We start from the raw sequence: 21,690 nt of genomic DNA, 5'->3' as shown, positions 1-21,690 counted from the left end.
GGTAAAAATATCGTGTCGCGAGCCCCATACGTCTTCCCGACAGGCGAAATAAGCGCGAGTACAATTGGAAGTCGTCGCTGCCGCGACTGTTTGCTACCGGACCGCCACTTTCTCGCGTTCTCGCGAACAGTTTCGCGAGATGTCGCGATCATACGCTCGTTACGCGCCATCTTAATCTTACGAGAGTGTTGAATTGATCCCTCCAGCGAATGTAAGAATTTTTTCCGAGTTGTAGACCGAGGGTGCGAAATAGATGTGAAATGTTTTAGGCGAGGGACGATCCGAATGAGACTGAGCTGTTTATAATGGTTTTGTTTATTTATTTCTTTGTTTATTAAAATATTAAACGGTGATCTACGCTTCAAGGTTTCGACGATTGTCTAAAGGCGTTTATAAGACGCGAATACTTGTAAACTTTTGAATAATTACTATCGTTAGTGATAGTATAAAATAAAAAGGTTTCGACGATTCTCTAAAGGCGTTTATAAGACGCGAATGTTTGTAAACTTTTGAATAATTGCTTTTGTTAGTGATACTATAGAATAAAAAGGTTTCGACGATTCTCTAAAGGCGTTTATAAGACGCGAATACTTGTAAATTTTTGAATAATTGCTTTCGTTAGTGATACTATGAAATAAAAAGGTTTCGACGATTCTCTAAAGGCGTTTATAAGACACGAATACTTGTAAACTTTTAAATAACTGCTTCCGTTAGTGATACTATAAAGTAAGAAGGGTTTCGACAAATTATGGAATATTTCAACTTTTTACGCTACGATTTGAACAAATATCGGGGACATTTTTTAGGAAGGAACACTTACGTGGTGTCTTATGCGTTAAGGGGAGTGAACTGTTCAGAATGCATTTTGTATGCAGGTGGTTCGCGATCGAGAAATTACCAAGTATCCAAGATAAGTGTTTACTGTACGAAAATAATTATTGATCCGAGGTTTTGTTTATTTCGAACGGAATAATTTGTCCCCGAAGAGGTTAAGAACCTTCTCGGTACATCTGCGATATCGAATTTCTTTTTGGCGCGAGCAGTATGTAGAAGAAAACAGACTATACAAATAAACAATGGAATGACAGCCACGTGGACAAGAAGAAGAAACGATCAAACAAGAATTGGAAAGTACCGAGAGAAGATCGATGACACGACAGTGTTGTCACGAGTTGTAAACCTTTTGCTCTGATACAACATTTAGTGATCATTTTGTACACACATAATAAAATATTTACATAAAGTTTCAAGCAATATTTTACTCTCATATTTTATCGACAATGTATATCATTCGTTAATTATATCCACATTAAACGAACTTTAACTTAAGCTTAGTAAAATATTTACACAAAGTTGCAAACAACATTTTACTCTCATATATTTATCGACAATGTATATTATTCGTTAATTATATCCACATTAAACGAATTTCATCTTAAGGTTAGTAAAATATTTACGCAAAGTTCCAAGCAACATCTTGATCTTCTATTTTATCCAAAGTATATTACTCGTTGATCAGAATACGATCCACATTGAACAAACTTTAAACATTTATGGAGGAAATCTATGCTCGATTGTTTCTGCTTGAAATTTTTTTTTTTAACTTTCATGGAGAAAATCTATCCTCGATGATATTTGCTTGAAATTTTTTTAAGCTTCTATGGAGAAAATCTATGTTCAATCATTTCTGCTTTAAATTTTTTTTAAGTTTTTATGAAGAAAATCTATTTTCAATGACATTTGCTTGAAATTTTTTAAACTTTTATGGAGGAAAACTATGCTCAATCATTTCTGCTTAAAAATCTCTTCCAAGCTTTTATGAAAAAAATCTATGCTCAATCAATCCTTCTCGAAATTTCGTACAAACAGCAATTAAATTCACGCGACAAAGTTCATTGCCACACATATTAATCGTTAATAAACTTTACCAATGTTCCACCAAGTGTGTCGATAAATGGAAATAATTACGAGAATGAATCCCGAGATACATTTCCTCGTTCGTTAATTTCCATACAACGACAATGGTGCAACGTAACCGGAGCGAGACACATTTCGGTCACGGTACATTTATTTAAAAATAAAGGAACGCGTATGGAAACGGACTCGTCGATGGCGCATAATCGGTCGTACGGTTATTCTAATCGCGTGGCAGGAAAAACGAGCAACGTTGACGTGAAAATATCGCGTTTCCACGACACACGTTTCAACGACAAGCGGCACACGGGCCAGGCCAATCGGAAGTCCCGATAACAAACCTGCCACCTGCTTCACCTCGAGCTACTTTTCTCCTTAAGTCCATAAAGCGGAGACTCGACGCAAAGCGACCATGCCAAGAGATTTACTTTATATGCAAATGCAAGACGGATATGCTGGAAATAGGGGGATGCGATGGCGTTTAACCGAAACACGATATCGACAAGTGTCATCTGTCAAACGTACCCTCTAATCTGACCCTCTCCTCCGCGTGGCAACTCCTTTCGAGAAGTCTGCTTGGCAGCGTGTCACTTTACGAGTAATTACGTATTTATTTATTAAGTTTCTCTTTAAATACGACCGAGCCCGATTCTTCTCAAAGAAACTCGGGTACAATTGTATTTATTTTGGATGAAATTTGGAAATATTTTTGAAGACTCCTCAGGGTTGTAACGATGTACCTTGGTGGATATTAAATTGAGAATAATAAGTGTAAGAACCATAGGAAAAAATATTTTCTTTGATTTTATTCTCGAAGCATAAAGTGAACTTCACGTGGCTGCAAACTAAATTGAAAATAATAAGTGTAAGAACCAATAGGAAAAAATATTTTGTTTCATTTCACTCTCGAAGCATAAAATCAACTTCACGTGACGGACAATCTAGACACTTGTAAATAATGAGCGAATAAATTAGAAGTTATTTAATAAGTTTGGCAACATTTCGTAAGAGAATATGCAAGAAATTGAGAATCGACTCGAATTCGAAATACTTTGGTTGCAAAATTTACTCTTCTCGTTAATAAATTACTCTTCTCCTGATTATATAGAACTCTTAATCGAATATTTGTCGAGTCTTTCGAGTATCTAAATTCCTAAGGTTCTATCCTATCGTTTTCGAGATTAGGTCAGAAACAGCATATTTATCCCGGTAACAGTGCACACATTTCGTCACTTGTTCAAGTTCTTTTTTTTCTTTACTCAAGACTGTTTACATTTTTTTTTCTTTCTTTGCCTCTCAAATCCTATTGCAAGAGACCAAGACCAACGTTTGCGCGAAAGTGTTGTACATTTTCGAAAATTTGAATCCGTTATGCCAGTCACAAAGCGTACACTTCACCCCCAATCCCTCTGGGAGGGATCCCTCCTCGCTGTTGGATGGCACCGCGAACAAAAACAGGCTTCAGAGAGAGAAAGAGAAAGAAAAAAAGTTTCTTCCGGAGCCAAAGACGAACCAATAAACATGATTCGCCTTATAATCTCGCCTTCCTTGGAACAGCTATATCCCCGGAGTCCTTCTACTCACCCAATCTAAGCGGGGAAATGGTTTTATGCACACAAGCGATACCCCTGGGAACCGTTATCCCATCCAAGGACGTTGAATAATTGCTGCCAGCTATCTAACCGATTGAAAATCAAGGATGCCGTGGGAATATCGGCTAAACGATTTAGCGAGGATTTTCGTCGTTCGGGAACGTCGATTCGAGAGTGAGAGAGAAGGAGGGAGGATGCAATCGGTGCAATTGCAACCACTACCTGCATTACCAGAACGGTGTTTAAACGTTCGATTATATACGAACATCGCTAAGAAAATTGTACACGAGGGTGATGATTTGCGAGCAACGAAACGTTTCACGATGAAATTACCAAGAAGATAAATACAAGTTAGAAAATTGGAGAAATTAACGAAGTATTATTATACGTGTCCGAAAATATTATCTTTCGGGATTTGGAAGTATACGTTACTTTGAAAATAATACGTTGGGTGAATATGGAAGTATTTGGAAAAAGTTTTGAAATAGTTGTAGTTGTATTAATAGCTGTAGCTGAATTAATAGCTGTAGCTGAATTAATAGCTATGTAAACAGAATCGGAAGACATTTATTTTTGTCGAGAAGAAACATTTGCAGAGATCGATAAAATACGATTATATCGTAATATATCGATAATAGTGTACCGAGTGAATGTGTATCAAATACAGGAAAAGAGTAAAAGATTTTTATTTTTCGTTTCCCTTCTATATAGAATCATTCGTAGAAAAGTATGAGAGCTGGCATATTTAGAGCGTAATAATTGGAGTTATCGTTGAATTAACGTTTCGTTGCAATCGTAAAGAATCGTGGAAGAAATAACTTTATTTGCGTTAAAATAATCGGATTGATCAAGGCTCGGTTGCAATTCAACGATCAACGATGCATTCGCGGCCTGTAATCATCGACGATCATCGAGATCGAAATACTGGATAAATACGAAGAAAAAAAAACTCTCGTCACGGAAGCAAAATATTCCCGTTTGATTAAGTTTTTACGACGACCGCGCAATTCCCCAGGGATTTGATTAGAAGATTTTTATGGCGGCCATCGAACTTTTTTAGACGTATTGTGGATAGTTCGATACACCAGAGGTTGCGTCGATTCGACTGCAACGAATAAACGAACTTCCGATGAGCGAGAAACGAGCTCGGAACACTGCGATAGGAACAACGCTATTGTTAATTTCTTTTCTGCGATCTTAGATTCTTTTTACGTCATCGAGATACGATACGAAACGAACGATTAAAGAACGCGACGTTTTTGTGAGGAAATTAACATTTTTACAGCACATCGTCTGTTGTTTAATACAGATGGCCGAGAATTTAAGATATTTTATTAATGAAAAAAAGTAGATCGTTCTTATTAGCTTTAAAATTATATTAGAAAAGGAACGATAAAGGGAACTTGATATTTTTGAGGGAAAATCAAATTTTACACCCAACAGATTATAAATTATCTAATACACTTGTACACGCATGAAAATATGAAATTTTTAATCGAAGAGATAACGTATGATTTTACACGATTGTTCTCACTAGCTACAGAAATATATTAAGAAAACAAATCATAAAGAGAACCTGACATTTTCGAGGGAAATTAAAATTTTACACCCAACAGACCATAAATTATCTAATACACTTGTACACACATGAAAATATGAAATTTTTCATCGAAGAGATAACGTATAATTTTACACGATTGTTCTCACTAGCCACAGAAATATATTAAGAAAACAAATCATAAAGAAAACCTGACATTTTCGAGGGAAATTAAAATTTTACACCCAACAGACCATAAATTATCTAATACACTTGTACACACATGAAAATATGAAATTTTTCATCGAAGAGATAACGTATAATTTTACACGATTGTTCTCACTAGCCACAGAAATATATTAAGAAAACAAATCATAAAGAGAACCTGACATTTTCGAGGGAAATTAAAATTTTACACCTAACAGACTATAAATTATCTAATACACTTGTACACACGTGAAAACATGAGATACTTAATCGAAGAAAAAACGTATGATTTTACACAATTGTTCTCACTATCCATAGAAATATATTACGAAAAAACAAAAACCCATAAAGTGAACCAGATATTTTGAAGGGAAAAAATTTGTTGAAACTTGATTGAGACATCGGTCGCCTAATGCCTCCGGTATTCTCGTCAATCCGAGCGAGGGACGCAAAAACACGATTTCTTCGACGCATCCAACAACCAAATGGTTTTCGTGCGTGAAGATGATCCGTAAGCAATCACGTCCGTGACTCGTCGAGCGGAAGAAGAGGTCAGAAACGAGAGTGAGAGTTCCTTAGACGGAGTAATAGGTATTATAGCAACGAAATAAAGGTGAAAAGACACGATGAAAAGTATGGAAAGGGACGAAGAAGACCGACACGGTATAGTCATCCTCGACTGGGTATCCTCACCCATTATCATCCGCGTGGAGACGTGGATCACGATGCAAAATCCCGGTGCACATTTAGCGGTTCTCGCCCGCCTCCGAATTCTCTTCACTTATTCCTATGCATCTAATCGTCGTGTATAATGGGACCACGTGCACCTATAGCACGACAAGTTAACTCTTCGAAGCACGGTCTCTGAACGTGTAAAATGGTAGAAAATTACCGAAATTAAAAAAAAGATCGATCGAATATTTACAAAGTGGAATATTATATCTCGCAAGAGGTGAGTCGCTCGAGACCTTACGTTAGTCGTTTTTTAGATATTCAAAAGAGCAGTCGAAGTATTTTAAGAATCTTTCCATACGTGAACGTGGAAGATATATTTGTATAAAAAAAGATAACAAATATACTTCTGCATGTAAAGAGTGCCAACAATTCGTTTGTAATAATCATTGTATTCGCGAAAATTCTATGCAGAAATTGTGCAGAAAATTAATAAATTTTCTTTTCTACATATGCTGGCTTTTCTTTTGTCTATGATAATTTTCTGTAACGATTTATACATTTTTTTCTAACAAACCTATATTTTTTCTTTGTAATAAACCTGTTTGTAAAATGCCAAGGAAAAAATTACACTTTGGAGTATGTTTATGTGTGATTTTGGCATGGGTCAGAAATGATCCAGCTTCGATCTCCATAAGGAGGATTAACAGTCTCATGTAACTCGAATTCTATTATTTTAACTTTTCACTATACACGGTACAAAAAAGATGAGACATTTTTTGATACACTATGCTCCAAACAGATCGTCCAATTGAGGGTAAAAATTCAAAGAAACTTTTCTCTTCTTTCTTCTCTATTTATAACATTCTCTTATAATTTACAATTTCTTATTTTTAACATTCAAGGCTTACTAAACTCCCCAATAGTGTAGACACAGGTTAAACACGAAAGTATTCTAAAATATTATATCGTTGCTTTCGACTACGAAATAACTGAAGTAGAGAACTGTCAAAGGAATTTGAATTCTTTTAACCAAACCCATGTCGGTCTTCGACACGATCGTAATTGTTCCAATGCGGTAACTTCGGTTTTTCAAACAGAAATTTACGTAAGTAAGGACACCATTTACGTTTTCTTTCATTTTCTTCCATACCGAGAACGCGGAGAAAAGTAAATTTGAGTTTTCAGACGACGACCAACCGCCTTGAAAAAGGATCAAACGGAACACGCGCAGGTGGAATGGTCGCAAGGCAAACAAAGGAGACATTAACATTGACGTTAACATTGTGTTCGTGTTGACTGTTTACGCGTTTCCCGCCATCGAGAGGCCCAGATGTTCATCGGGGTAAAACGTTACGACGTGTTCCCTCTTTTCGCCTCGACGAAATCACTTTCGAACGCTTTTCATGCGACACTGAAAAAATTTTACCACCGAACCATATTCCACGATTACGTACGGGTCTCGTTCGTTTCCACAACGCTTACACCGTGTCATTGAATGAATCGAATGGTACACTAAAAATGCTCATTCCGAGCGGATGTAAAACGGCGCGCGGTGTTTGAATAACCGTGAAGAATCGCTACGTGGGGTTTTTTCACTGCCCTTTAACTCAGAGATGGAAAAGAAAGAATTCAACGGTGACCGAGTACCTTGAAACGATTATACTTCTCGTACAAACGATGGGACTATTATCGATCGTTGTTCGCATTCTTCTTTCGAGGTTTCTCTGTTTATTTCAGCGTGATTATACGAATGGATCATTCAGATTCGAAATTTTCTACGTTCAACTACTTTTACATTATTAAATACCTCAAATTATTTTTAAAAAATACCTCAAATATTCAATTTGAGGTAACAAAATTTAAGTTTGCCAAATTGATGTATATTAGACACTTGATGGTATTAACCGAGAATTTTTTATTCCAATATGATATGTATTTTAAGAAATAAAGTCTTCCAAATTATAGGAATCTTTGACACGATTTCTCGGTGTATTTTCGTAAAAGTATACGATTACTATACATTTCTTTAACACGATTCTATAAGGCTGTATTTTTGTCAAAATATACAATTATATATGATTACTTACTTCAAAGTATACGATTCTTTGACACTATTCTATAATGCTGTATTTTTGTCAAAATATACAATTATATATGATTATTTACGTCAAAATATACGATTCTTTAACACTATTCTATAATGCTGTATTTTTGTCAAAATACACAATTATATATGATTATTTATTTCAAAATATACAATTCTTTAACACTATTCCATAATGCTGTATTTTTGTCAAAATATAAAATTATACACGATTATTTACTTCAAAATATACGATTCTTTAACACTATTCTATAATGCTGTATTTTTGTCAAAATATACAATTATACACGATTATTTACTTCAAAATATACGATTCTGTAACACGATTTTATAATATTGTAATTTTGGCAAAATATACGATTTTTCAACACAATTCTATAATATTGTACAATTGTCAAAACATACGATTTTTAACACGATTCTGTATTGTATTTTTGCCAGTCGTTCATTTTCCCATATCTATTTATTTTCATCGTGTATCGTTTCTCAAGAATATCCAGAATCGTAACGAGTTTTTGATAAGTATTCAATAATAAGAAGTAAAGGTTGTCGCAGCGAGATTATTAGATCTCATTCCGTTCAAGAGACTTTTCCCCGGATCTTTACCGTGCGAAGAAAATGATCTTACCTGACAACTGATGTCTTGTTTCTCGGACAGTAGCCTGGCGACGTGACGAACAGACGAAGCTACTTCCGATGTAGCTCCTGCCTGGAGGGCTACGTCCAAAACTGCGAGGGTATCCTTGTCCCTTCGTAATGCGCACTGTAGCTCCGCCAAACGAATACTAAACTGTTGGACGGCCTGCAGAGCGCACAATTGTTGGCTGCCCCTGGAAAAGTGAATAAACACAGTTCAGAATATATTCGATGGAAGTTTTGTTTCTTTTTTTTTTTTTTTTTAGTGCCTTAGAAATAGAGAATTATATTACTTACAGACAGAGAATTATTGACTGCACTACTTTGCACGGTATTTATTTCAACAATTCTCGAAAATGTGTGTGTGTGTATGTTTTTTTTGCTACCTAAGAGCTGAGATTTTTATAAAATAATTTACAGGCAGAGAAATATCGAGAGTAAATACTAGTTTATAAAATATTTATTTTCGGAATTCTGTAGATATGAGACTATAACGAAATTTTGATTTATTTTATTTTTTGGACATCTATAATTTTGACAGAGAAATATCGATTGTACTACTTTGTGAAATATTTATTTTAAAAATTCTCTAGGTATGAGACCGTAATAAAATATACTTTTATTCATTTTACTTTTTGTACATACTACAAGCTGAGACTTCTATAATTTACAGACAGAGAAATATTAATTATGTTACTCTGTGAAATATTTATTTTAAAAATTCTCTAGATATGAGACCGTAACAAAATATACTTTTATTTATTTTACTTTTTGCACATATCACAAGCTGAGCTCTATAATTTGCAGACAAAGAAATATCAATTGTACTACTCTATGAAATATTTATTTTTAAAATTCTCTACGTATATAACCGTAACAAAATATACTTTTATTCATTTTACTTTTTGTACATATTACAAGCTGAGACTTCCATAATTTACAGACAGAGAAATGTGAATTGTACTACTATTCTATGAAATATTTATTTTTAAAATTCTCTAGGTATATAACCGTAACGAAATATACTTTTATTCATTTTAATTTTTGTACACATCACAAGTTGAAACTTCTGTAATTTAAAGGCAGAGAAATCTCGATTGTGCTCTCTCGCGCGATATTTACTTCAAAAATTCTCAAAATCTAAAACCGTAAGAAAACGCTGCACCGGAAGGTGGACGAAATTTGATACGTACAAGGAATGGAAACAACCTAGAGCAACTTATTCGTGACGTGTATTCGATCGATTCGACAACGCGCTCGATAAACATCGGTTCTTCCCAGTTCTGGGAATCGGTGGACGAAATTGAATGGAAAAATCGCATCCAGTGTCAACACAATAAAAAGTGGAAACGAAGGCAAAAGCCTCTCGGCAAACAGTAAGGCGTCAAATTATTAGTGGATTCGCCCCGATGGCACTATCGGCAAATAAAAACAGTTGATTCGAGGTCAATCTGACGGTCCCCAAGATTGCACACCGGATCGAGGAAGACTGGTTTCGCGTTACACATTGGCGTACGAAACGAAAAAATCGCTCTCGTTCGATTAGAAACGTTGAAACGAATGGAACGAAATCGTATTTGATATTCAAGATCGTGAAATACCAAATTCGAAGCTTCGTTGTCTTGTATGCCTTTCTGCTGTAAATCTCTGATATTTCTAAAAAAAATCTATTTTTTAGAAATATTTTTCCCCCCCACCCTGTACCTAAATTTATTCAATAACTGTTCTTACATCAAGCAGAATTATTTCATCATCTTACATAGACTTATTAAATTACAGAGTAAGATTTCGAGTATCATAAAAATAAATATCGTGCAAAGTAGTACAACAAATATTTTTCTCTGCTAATTAGACTTACAGAATTACGTTAAATTAAATTAGATTTTGTCAGGCGAATCGCGACATGTTTCCAACACGATCGTGTCGGTATATCGTAGCAAGATCGAATGCAATCGAAGTGAAATCGACGATAGAACGACACGTCCTTACGAGAAATGAAGTGCTGGGTGTCATCGGACGATTTGTACACGTTATACGGAACAGTCGTGCGCGCTCGTGCAAAGAATAGAAATTTCTGGGGAACACCGGAGAAGTTGGCTCGACCTTTGTAAAAGCCCAGTGGGTCAGTGGTAAACCCCTTTGCATGGGTCAAACCCCTATCAGACAGGGGAATCAAGTGCTCATACGGCAATTAAAACGCGACCGTTCCGCACGCGACGTGCTTTTTACCTCGAGCACGTATCAATTTCAGAGTCCGTGATTTCCTCCGCCATTTCTCGGTTCTCCGTTCCGTTGCATTTTCTTTCCCTTTGGAATTTCGTTAGTATCGAATAGCATCCGTTGAATCTACAACTCTCGAAGCTATTGAGTCGTTCGGAAAGTTGTTTCATTTTTTTTTTTTTTTGGTGAATATGAAACACGATTTTTTAGAGTATATAAACATTCTATTAAATTATGTATTTTCTATTTTTAAAAACGAAACGACTTTCCGAATAATCCAATAGTTCCGGATACGAGCTGATATAAGAATATTTACTTTTCAAGAATTTACATCCAAACCCTTTCAATACATCTAACAGGTAAATATCTCAGATAGGTTCGATAGGTTTACAAATATTTGTTTATTCCCAAAGTGGTGTCAAACTTCACTTCTCTTTGGGCAATGTTTACAAAAACGATCCTGGTATAAGTCTACACACATCTTAAACAGATTTATCGATATTTTTTCATTGAATATAATGCGAACCTTTAAGTGTTTTAAATTGAGAAAATTTAGACAAGCCTTGGGGAAAAAGAAACAATACGCGTAATGTTAAGTCTTCGGAACAGTAATTGTGAAATTATCCATTATTGGTTACTTTCACCGTGGGCTGTAACAAAATCTCGATCTTTAAAAAAAATGACGAGGGTAATATTCAATCTATGGAACGATAATTGTGAAATTACTAATCATTGATCATTGATACGATGGTCTGTGACAATATTTTACAAAATTTCGAAAAAAAAGAATATGACGCGTATAATGTTCAATCTTTGGAGCAATAATTGTGAAATTACTAATAGTTGATTATTTTTACCGCGAGAAACGACAAAATTCTACACAATTTCAAGAACAACGCGTGTAATATTTAATCTTTGGAGCAATAATTGTGAAATTACCAATTATTGATTAATTTTACCGCAAGAAACGATAAAATTCTACACAATTTTAAGAACAACGCGCGTAACCTTTAATCTTTGGAGCAACAATCGTAAAATGATTAATCACCGGTTATATTTCCTTATAAATGTCGACAAAATTCTACACAATTTCAAGAACAACGCGCGTAACTTTTAATCTTTGGAGCAACAATCGTAAAATAATTAATCACCGACTATATTTCCCTATGAACGTCAACAAAAATCTACACAATTTCAAGAACAACGCGCGTAACTTTTAATTTTTAGAGCAACAATCGTAACATGATTAATCACCGGTTATATTTCCCCATAAACGTCGACAAAAATCTACACAATTTCAATAACAACGCGCGTAACCTTTAATCTTTGGAGCAACAATCGTAAAATAATTATTTACCGGTTATATTTCCCCATAAACGTCGATAAAATTCTACACAATTTCAAAAACAACGCGCGTAACTTTTAATCTTTGGAGCAACAATCGTAAAATTAGATTAATTAATCGTAGATTAATTACCGGTTATATTTCCCCGTAAACATAAAAAAAAATTCTACTCCATCCCGGATGAAAAGTCGTCTAAAAGGATATTTCTTCGTCGGACACTTTCGAAATATCCGAGATTAAACTTGCGATCCCGGCTAAAACTAGTAATCCCGTGACACGGGTCAAAATCCCGAAGATCCGAGCCCTCGTTGCCGGTACCTATGGTGTCCACCGGGTTCCCGTTGTTTGCTTTCAAGGCTTCATTGCCTCTCATAATATTTACCGAACGTCACTACGTCGTCCAGCGAACGGTCAGTCAATGATCCTAAACCAGCTATTCCGCGCGCGGACCCGAAACTCGATAACCGTAGACACCCCTCTTTGATGAAAAAAGGAAACTCGACACGGAAGACGTCCGAGAATCGCAAACGTCATTAATCCCTAATCGTCCGATCGTTCGAAAACGGTTACGTTTCCATTACAAGAGTTCTTCTCTCGTTTTACAGCGTGACAGCGATATTCTGGTTACAAGAACACCAGTGTCTCGGTTATTGATAAGATCTCGATTACTCGGATTCAAGATCAGGAGTGATCCACTGTTTGTACTTTTCCAATTCAAAAGAGCACGATTTCTAAGAACGTACATTCGAAGTAAAAATTCGCTACCTATGCTTCGCGTATTGATAATCCTATCGTAGATATTTTATTCCTGTTTTTATTCGATACTGTTTCTTAAATGTAATTTAATCTTTCTGCAGGATCTAAGTTTGATTTTTCCGCGAGAAACAAATGTAACTGGTGTACTGTTTACGATATTGGTGTTAAAATAAAGTTCAGTCTTCAAGTACCGTTTATTATACACTTAAGTGTTACAAAGTAACACTTCTTCGCGATCAAGTGCTACTTTGAGTGTTTAATAAGACGGTGTTTAATATTTCTCAGCTATCAAGTTGCAGCTGGATCCTTTCGTCGAGGACCAATCGACAAGTACACGCCCTGATACAGAGCCATGTCTTTTACCTCATCGATTAAATTATTATCGAAAATTATTTAACGAAAACTATTTAGCGAAAACTATTTAGCGAAAACTATTTAGCGAAAACTATTTAGCGAAAACTATTTAGCGAAAACTATTTAGCGAAAAATCGATGTTATGCATTTGGTCTTGGGAGAAATTTAAGTAAATCGCACGATGTATTCTCATGCATTCTCTATTTACTCTGTCAGTGATACTCACTTTTGGAAAGTCTCGTCCCAAACGCGATACAGGTCCGCCACGCCGTCTTTCAGGTCCGTGAAGTTCAAAGACGCGGTGTTACCGAGATCGGTGATCAGTCTGTGCGTCGAGACGTTCAGTGCCAGCATCGCCGCCTTGCGATCCCTCAACGCAGCCAGTTCGGCCTAGAACATTAAATATACATTTTTAGTGGCCGCGGTCTTCGACTAACTCAAACAAATTGCTCAGTTCTTGAGCCACCGGAGGGCCCTCTTTGGGGTGCGAGTGATGTATAAACTGGTCGCAGCGATAGACCAAAGAAAGCGGACTCTATATTCTTGCAATGGGACCACAAACATTTTAACTCATCGGTGAACGCTTTATCCCACTCGTGAACGCTTTATCCCACTCGTGAATGCTTTATCCCACTCGTGAACGCTTTATCCCACTCGTGAACGCTTTATCCCACTCGTGAACGCTTTATCCCACTCGTGAACGCTTTATCCCACTCGTGAACGCTTTATCTCACTCGTGAACGCTTTATCCCACTCGTAAACGGTTTATTCCACTCGTGAACGCTTTATCCCAATTGTGAACGCTTTATCCCACTTGTGAACGCTTTATCCCACTCGTGAACATTTTATCCCACCCGTGAACAGTTTATCCCACCCGTGAACATTTTATCCCACCCGTGAACATTTTATCCCACCCGTGAACATTTTATCCCACCCGTGAACATTTTATCCCACCGGTGAACGTTTTATCTCACCGATGAACATTTTAACTACTTAGTTATTTTGATCGTAAATTAAAGTAAAAGATTGGTATTGATATATTTGTCGATTTTCCATCAAAACTAATTTCTGTAAACTAATTAATGGTTTATACTCCATAAATAAGATGCATATTGCAACAATGCTATTCGGATTATGGGCAAATGCTAATAACAATCGCATAGAGGAACAAATATTCACTGAAAGCGTTCGCCTTCACAGATTTCACAATATCTTGATGTTTATTTATCATTATTATTAATAACCGTCGGAGAACCATAATTTACACAATTATTAACAATATCCTAGTGTAAATAATGGCTTAAAATATCATTTCGTTAAAATATTCTTTGTTCGCGAAGGAATTTTCCGTTGAGGTCCAACCGACATTGTCAAGGCTAAACATATCCATTATCGATTAATAAATGTTTATCACGATGATTTTTCCATCTAGAAAAGCGATTAATTGAATTTCGGCGCTTTAAAGTAAAAAATACAACTTCTACGCGTATTGTGTAAATTATAAGAATTAAACAAATGTTAAACTAATGTATCTAATAAACAATTGTTACGTTCCATGCTTTGAAACTTTACGAAACACGTTTTACTACGAATCCCGATCAAAATCAATTTCTATAAGTTACTTAATAATTTGTGAGGCATAAATAACATGCACATTGTTCAATTAATATTAGGAACATACGTAAATGTTAATAACAATCGCGTTTAGGAACGAACATTCACAAAAACCGTTCGCCTTCGCAGATTTCGCAATATCTTGATGTTTATTTATCATACTTATTAACAACCGTCGTAGGATCGTAGTTTAAACAATTGTTAACAATGTTCTAGTATAAACAATGACTTAAAATATCATTTGGTTGAAATATTCTTTGTTCGCGATGGAATTTTTCATTGAGGTCCAACCGACATTGTCAAGGCTAAACATATCGATTATCGATTAATAAATGTTTATCACGATGATTTTTCCATCTAGAAAAGCGATTAATTGAATTTCGGCACTTTTAAGTAAAAAATACAACTTCTACGGGTATTGTGTAAATTATAAGAATTAAACAAATGTTAAATTAATGTATCTAATAAACAATTGTTACGTTCCATGCTTTGAAACTTTACGAAACACGTTTTACTACGAATCCCGATCAAAATCAATTTCTATAAGTTACTTAATAATTTGTGAGGCATAAATAACATGCACATTGTTCAATTAATATTAGGAACATACGTAAATGTTAATAACAATCGCGTTTAGGAACGAACATTCACTAAAACCGTTCGCCTTCGCAAATTTCGCAATATCTTGATGTTTATTTATCATAATTGTTAACAACTATTGTAGAATCGTAGTTTAAACAATTATTAATAATATCCTAGCATAAATATTGGCTTAAAATATCATTTCGTTGAAATATTCTTTGTTCGCGATGGAATTGTTGTCGAATTGAATCGAACCGACATTGTCAAGGCTGGAAATGTTTATTGATTCACAAACGTCCATCATGATGATTTTTCTATCTAGAAAAGCGATTAATTGAATTTCGATGCTTTTACTTAAAGAATACAGCTTCCACGCGTATTCCGAAAATTATAAGAACGAAACAAATGTTAAATTAATTTATCTAATAAACAATTGTTACTTTCCATGCTTTGAAACATTAAGAAACACGTTTATACCTCGAATCTCTGTCAAAATTAATTGCTGTAGGCGAATCAATCATATTTAATGCATAAATAAGATGCACATTGTTCGATCAATATTGGGAACATGCATAAATGTTAGTAACAATAGCGGAAATGGACAAACATTCACCGAAACCGTTCGTCTTCGCAGATTTCGTAATATCTCGATGTTTATTTATCATATTTATTAACAATCGTCGTAGGACCATACTTTAGACAATTATTAACAATGTCCTTGTATAAATAATGGCTTAAAATATCATTTCGTTGAAATATTCTTTGTTTGCGAAGAAATTTTTCACTGAGATCCAACTGACATTCTCAAGGCTACACGTATCGATTATCGATTCACAAGTATTGATCGCAATGATTTTTCTATCCAGAACAGCGATGAATTGAATTTTGGCACTTTTATGTAAAAAATACCACTTCTACGCGTATTGTGTAAATTATAAGAATTAAACAAATGTTAAATTAATGTATCTAATACACAATTGTTACTTTCATTGCTTTGAAACATTACGAAACGCGTTTTAACATCGAGTCTCGATCAAAATCAATTTCTATAAGTTTCTTAATTGATTTCAATACAAAAATAAGATGCACATTGTTCGATCAATATTCGGAACATGCATAAATGTTAGTAACAATCGCGGAAATGGACAAACATTCACCGAAACCGTTCGTCTTCGCAGATTTCGTAATATCTCGATGTTTATTTATCATATTTATTAACAACCGTCGTGGGACCATACTTTAGACAATTATTAACAATGTCCTTGTATAAATAATGGCTTAAAATATCATTTCGTTGAAATATTCTTTGTTTGCGAAGAAATTTTTCGCTGAGATCCAACTGACATTCTCAAGGCTACATGTATCGATTATCGATTCACAAATATTCATCGCGATGATTTTTCTATCCAGAACAGCGATGAATTGAATTTTGGCACTTTTATGTAAAAAATACCACTTCTACGCGTATTGTGTAAATTATAAGAATTAAACAAATGTTAAATTAATGTATCTAATACACAATTGTTACTTTCATTGCTTTGAAACATTACGAAACGCGTTTTAACATCGAGTCTCGATCAAAATCAATTTCTATAAGTTTCTTAATTAATTTCAATACATAAATAAGATGCACATTGTTCGATCAATATTGGGAACATGCATAAATGTTAGTAACAATCGCGGAAATGAACAAACATTCACCGAAACCGTTCGCCTTCGAAGATTTCGCAATATCTTGATGTTTATTTATCATATTTATTAACAACCGTCGTAGGACCCTAGGTTAAACAATTATTAACAATGTTCTAGTATAAATAATGGCTAAAAAGCGATCAATTCCTTGAAATATTCGATTAGATCGAACAAAGACAACGGAAGTAACGGTAAGTCACCGGTAAGTGACCTTGCGGTGGGTATATAAGGAGCCACCGGTTGTTTAAAATTTCACTGTTCCTGGAGCCTCCGAGGTGGACGGATCTCTTCGTTTTAGGTTTATGGAAGGGGGACCCCCCACCCTGGTAACCGGTACTGGCCACCGGTAGGCGGTGGTCAGTACTGGCGACCACTCTTTCAATCCTTTCTTTTTTTTTTAATTGTTTCTTTGTCTAATTCATTTCATTTGTTCTCTGATTTTAATTTCTACTTGTTTCTACATGTTTATTTTTTTTCACTAACCAAATTCATTTCTATTTTCTATTATGCCTTGACTTTAGGTTTCTCTTAGGTTTCTCTTAGATACATTCTCTGAGATGTATCGGAAAACAAAGGACGAAGAACGAATAGGACTGATGTATTGCATCCTCCGCGGGACTGTTAATTCTAAGTATAGACTAAGTTAGTTTTAAGGTCACCATGTACGAATATCTGTGATCTGCCGAGCAATTATCCAATCTTTAGCTTCTTTTTGCTCGCTTGCTCGTATCTCAGTCCGGCCACCTCTGCTTGTTGCATAAGCAAGTGACCGGCCGTGGAGGTGGACCGAACGCTCGATCGCCGTCTCTTCTGGTGCGTCCGCTTTGAGAGAGTATATGCTGCGAACACAGGGGCAGGTGTTCGCACCGGTCCCTGCGGAAGCCCTTGATCCATCATAAGACCCTCTCTTCGTCATCCTCCGTGAGTCAGGTCCACGCTATGCGTGGCTCCTGGCTGCGGAGTTGGGAGAAACGGGGCACTCCCCTAGCGGAGTGGACGGCGTCGCGCATATCCTTGAGAATCGGGCCCACTGAGGGGAAACGGGACCGACCTAGTAGGAACAACTCCACGGTTCGTGTCGCGTTCCCAATTTTGCCTAATTTTTTCATAATGTAATTGCTCGGCAGAATTAAACGAGGAGATCGAAGGAACATTGATTCCTTCTATCTCTGCAGTTAGAATAAGTTAGTTTTAAGGCTGTGATCTGCCAAGCAATTAACCAATCTTTAGCTTAATTTTGCTCGCTTCCTCGTTCCTCGGTCCGGTCACCACTGCTTCTTGTACAAGCAAGTGGCCGGCCGTGTAAGTAGTCCGAACGGTCTATCGCCGTCCCTTCCGGTGTGTCCGCTTTCAGAGGGGGCATGTTGCGAGCACAGGAGCAGGCATTTTTGCCGGTCCCTGTGAAAGCCTCCAAAATAAGACCCTCTCGTCGTAAAGATGGAGAAACGGGGCACTCCTCTAGGGGAGTGGTAGGCGTCGTTCGTTTTCTCTGGAATCGGAACCACGGAGGGGAAACGGGATAAACCTAGTAGGACCAACTGCACGGTTCGTGTCGCGTCTTTCCCAATTTTGCCTAATTTTTCCATAATGTAATTGCTTGGCAGAACTAAACGAAGAGATCGAAGGAACATTGATTCCTTCCATCTCTTTGGTTTAGTAATTTCGTTTGTACCGCGCATCGAGGGAGATCGATGGAACTTTGATTCCATCTATCTCCCTCCGGGTCTCCGCTCGCAGCAACCTCCACGCGGTGAGACCTGGTAATCGGTATTACTCGCGACGAACAATAATTCGTCGCGGGTAGTACCGAGCTAATTGGCTGCGAATTTAGAATACTATATTAATGAAATTTCTTTTAATTGAAATTGATTGAAAAGTACATCGTAGTTCGGTGGTATCCATAGAAATATATGAGAAATTCTTCGGAAATTTTACAGAACCCGATCGTAAGTAGAGTTTTCGTCCTAGGTAAAGAACTTTTTGTAAAAATATAAATATAACGCAGAGAAACTACATATATCGTCACTTTCTTCAATTTTGACGTTAATTCATAACTATTTAGGACCAAGAACAATTAATCCTGTATTCTCTAAGACTAATTAGAACTTTCCAACCTTTTTACCTTTCGTGTAGTACCTCGCTATTGTCGAAAATTCTGATCGTTAGAAAAATTCGTGTTTTTCTTAAACTGGGATTGATACAGCAATTCAATTTCCGGATTCTTGCTCGGTAAGTGTGGCTCTACATTAATCACTCACTGGTTATTCAACGGCAGAAAAAGGTTTCGATTTGACTAAAGATTTTTAATAATTCTCGTCAGTGTCTCAACCGCGACGCAAATCTTGACAATATCTACAGAACGTATACCTTAGTACGGTGTACCAATTGCAAATGGTGACACTGTACATCACTCATATTATTTACTCGAAAAGAAACCCTACAATTTTCGTTCTTTTTCAAGCCACTATGACATTATAATATCAAAAAGTATCCCTCCGTACCAGATCACCCCGAGGAGATCCTCGAGTTCCACGTGTGACCTACCGTGACGTCGTCGAACACGAGGAAGCCAGACAGCCTGGGCATCGGGATCGAAACAAGCGCGCGTTTATCAGGAAAAGCATAACTGAACTATAAGGGTTGTAAGAACGCAAGGTAGACGATGGAGTAACCACGTCACGTTGTCACGTCCCCGTCGTCCTACTACAGGAGGCGGCCGACGAGGGCCGCATAAATAAACCCGGGTTTACGACGACGACGACGACGACGAGGACGACGACGACGACGTCGACGAGGACGAGGACGACGCAGGGGCGTAAGGGAACGAAAACGAGAGCCTCCACCCCCTCCCTTTGCCCTTACCCTCATCCCAACAAGTTTCGTTCGTCTCTCTCTCTTTCTCTCTTCCCTCATCTTCGTATCCCAGGCATCATTTCTCTCGCTCATCGCGTGACGAGCAGAGTTCGAGCGGAGCTCGTAAAGCTCGTCCTTGCGGTCATCGCGCGCGTCTCCTGACGACGACGACGACGACGACGACGACGACGACGACGACTCTCTCCTTCTCTCTGCTTCCAGAGTAATTCCTCCCGGCGAAACGACGGAATTTACTACTGTTTCCTTCTTGCATTTATATTGTACACCGATCTCCTCTTCGAGACGCTCGGATGCGTGTGTTCTTCCGAATTGAAACTTCCCTTTGGGAAACCGGAAGATCCGCGGTTCCGTTGACGATTTTTTGGAAATGTTACTCGCGATGTTGCACGACTCGTGGATTATTGGTTCAGTTTGGACAATTTTTTGGTGTAGGGGTGAGTAGATCGAAATTATCGGTAAATTGACGAGGGTCTGGTGTAATTGTTCGTCTCGATGTTGCACGACTGATGGATTATTGATTCATTTGGGACAAATTTTTGTGTAGGTAAGTAGATCGAAATTATCGGTAAATCGATAAAGTTCTGGTGTAATTGTAAATGAAATAAATATTTAAAAAAATAAATACTGCACGAGTTTCGGAAATATTCGTCTCGATGGTGCACGAACCATGAATTGTTGGTTCATTTTGCAAATGTAAACAAATGTGTAGGTAAAGGATTGTAGCTCACTTTTGAATGCTCTATCTCGTAGTTTGAAATTATCGGTAAATAGACGAGGTTCTGAGGTAATTGTAAACGAAACAAATATTAAAATAAAAGAGTAATCGCAGTGGTAACAGACCAGACGTAATCGTCCTGGGTCTGTGTCTGGCTACTTGCGTCTTATACTACTTGAATACTTCGGAGCGCGAATATTGAGGGTAAAAGTTCGATGTTTAACCCTTTGTGTGACTCTAACGTCACGTAACCATGTATTTCCACTTTCCAAACTTAATTTTTAACCTTTGCATTGCTGGTTCTATTGCAACTTACGGAATACTAAAGGAATAGTACGACCATCGATAAATTTGTTTGGGAAATCTATTATAATTTTTCACGCCAGCTTGAATACGCTTTAGATTTGTATTACACGATAAATTCTAGTTTGAAACTACCATGTTACACGTGCTTAATCGACTATTAATTATAAAGATTCCTAAAATATAGTACCTACTTCGAACTATTCAGATTCCCCCCCTATTGGAAATTCACAAACTTTCGTATGTAGCATATCTCTCTCGGAGAAAATCAACACGTGACGTTGGAAATACAACTAAAAACATATCTCTGGTAAAAAAGAAATGCTCTCGACGATAACAGTCAAAAAAAAAACGCAAAGAAATAACTCTCAATAGTGCTACAACCGACAGTAAACGTAATTAATAGCCTTCATCTAACTTCGTCTTATATTGTACTCCAATTCGTCGTTCTCTTTCTTTAAAAAAGCAAAAAGAAAAAAAAAATCTCCACCCGTATATCGATAATAGCCGGTTCTAAATCGTTATGCGAGTTCATCGCTGTACGTCAAAGACCCAGAAGAAACTAACCCG

General features: G+C 36.7%; 1 protein-coding gene across 5 annotated transcripts in view; it reads right to left on the bottom strand.

Annotated features, from left to right (window-relative positions):
- Window positions 1-21,690, bottom strand: part of LOC143144593 (uncharacterized) — a 259,819-nt gene that overhangs the window by 24,520 nt on the left and 213,609 nt on the right. For all 5 annotated transcript variants that reach the window (XM_076307173.1, XM_076307170.1, XM_076307169.1 and 2 more), the window contains exons 18-19: window positions 13,567-13,730; window positions 8,658-8,859 (exon numbers count right to left, since the gene is read on the bottom strand). In XM_076307173.1, the coding sequence (XP_076163288.1) occupies window positions 8,658-8,859; window positions 13,567-13,730 (366 nt within the window). The remainder of the gene's footprint in view (window positions 1-8,657; window positions 8,860-13,566; window positions 13,731-21,690) is intronic.

The sequence above is a fragment of the Ptiloglossa arizonensis genome, chromosome 3, assembly GCF_051014685.1.
Source record: "Ptiloglossa arizonensis isolate GNS036 chromosome 3, iyPtiAriz1_principal, whole genome shotgun sequence".
In the NCBI taxonomy this organism is placed as follows: Eukaryota; Metazoa; Arthropoda; class Insecta; order Hymenoptera; family Colletidae; genus Ptiloglossa; species Ptiloglossa arizonensis.
The sequence above is the reverse complement of the archived record's forward strand: the minus strand, read 5'-3'. Positions and strand labels throughout refer to the sequence as shown.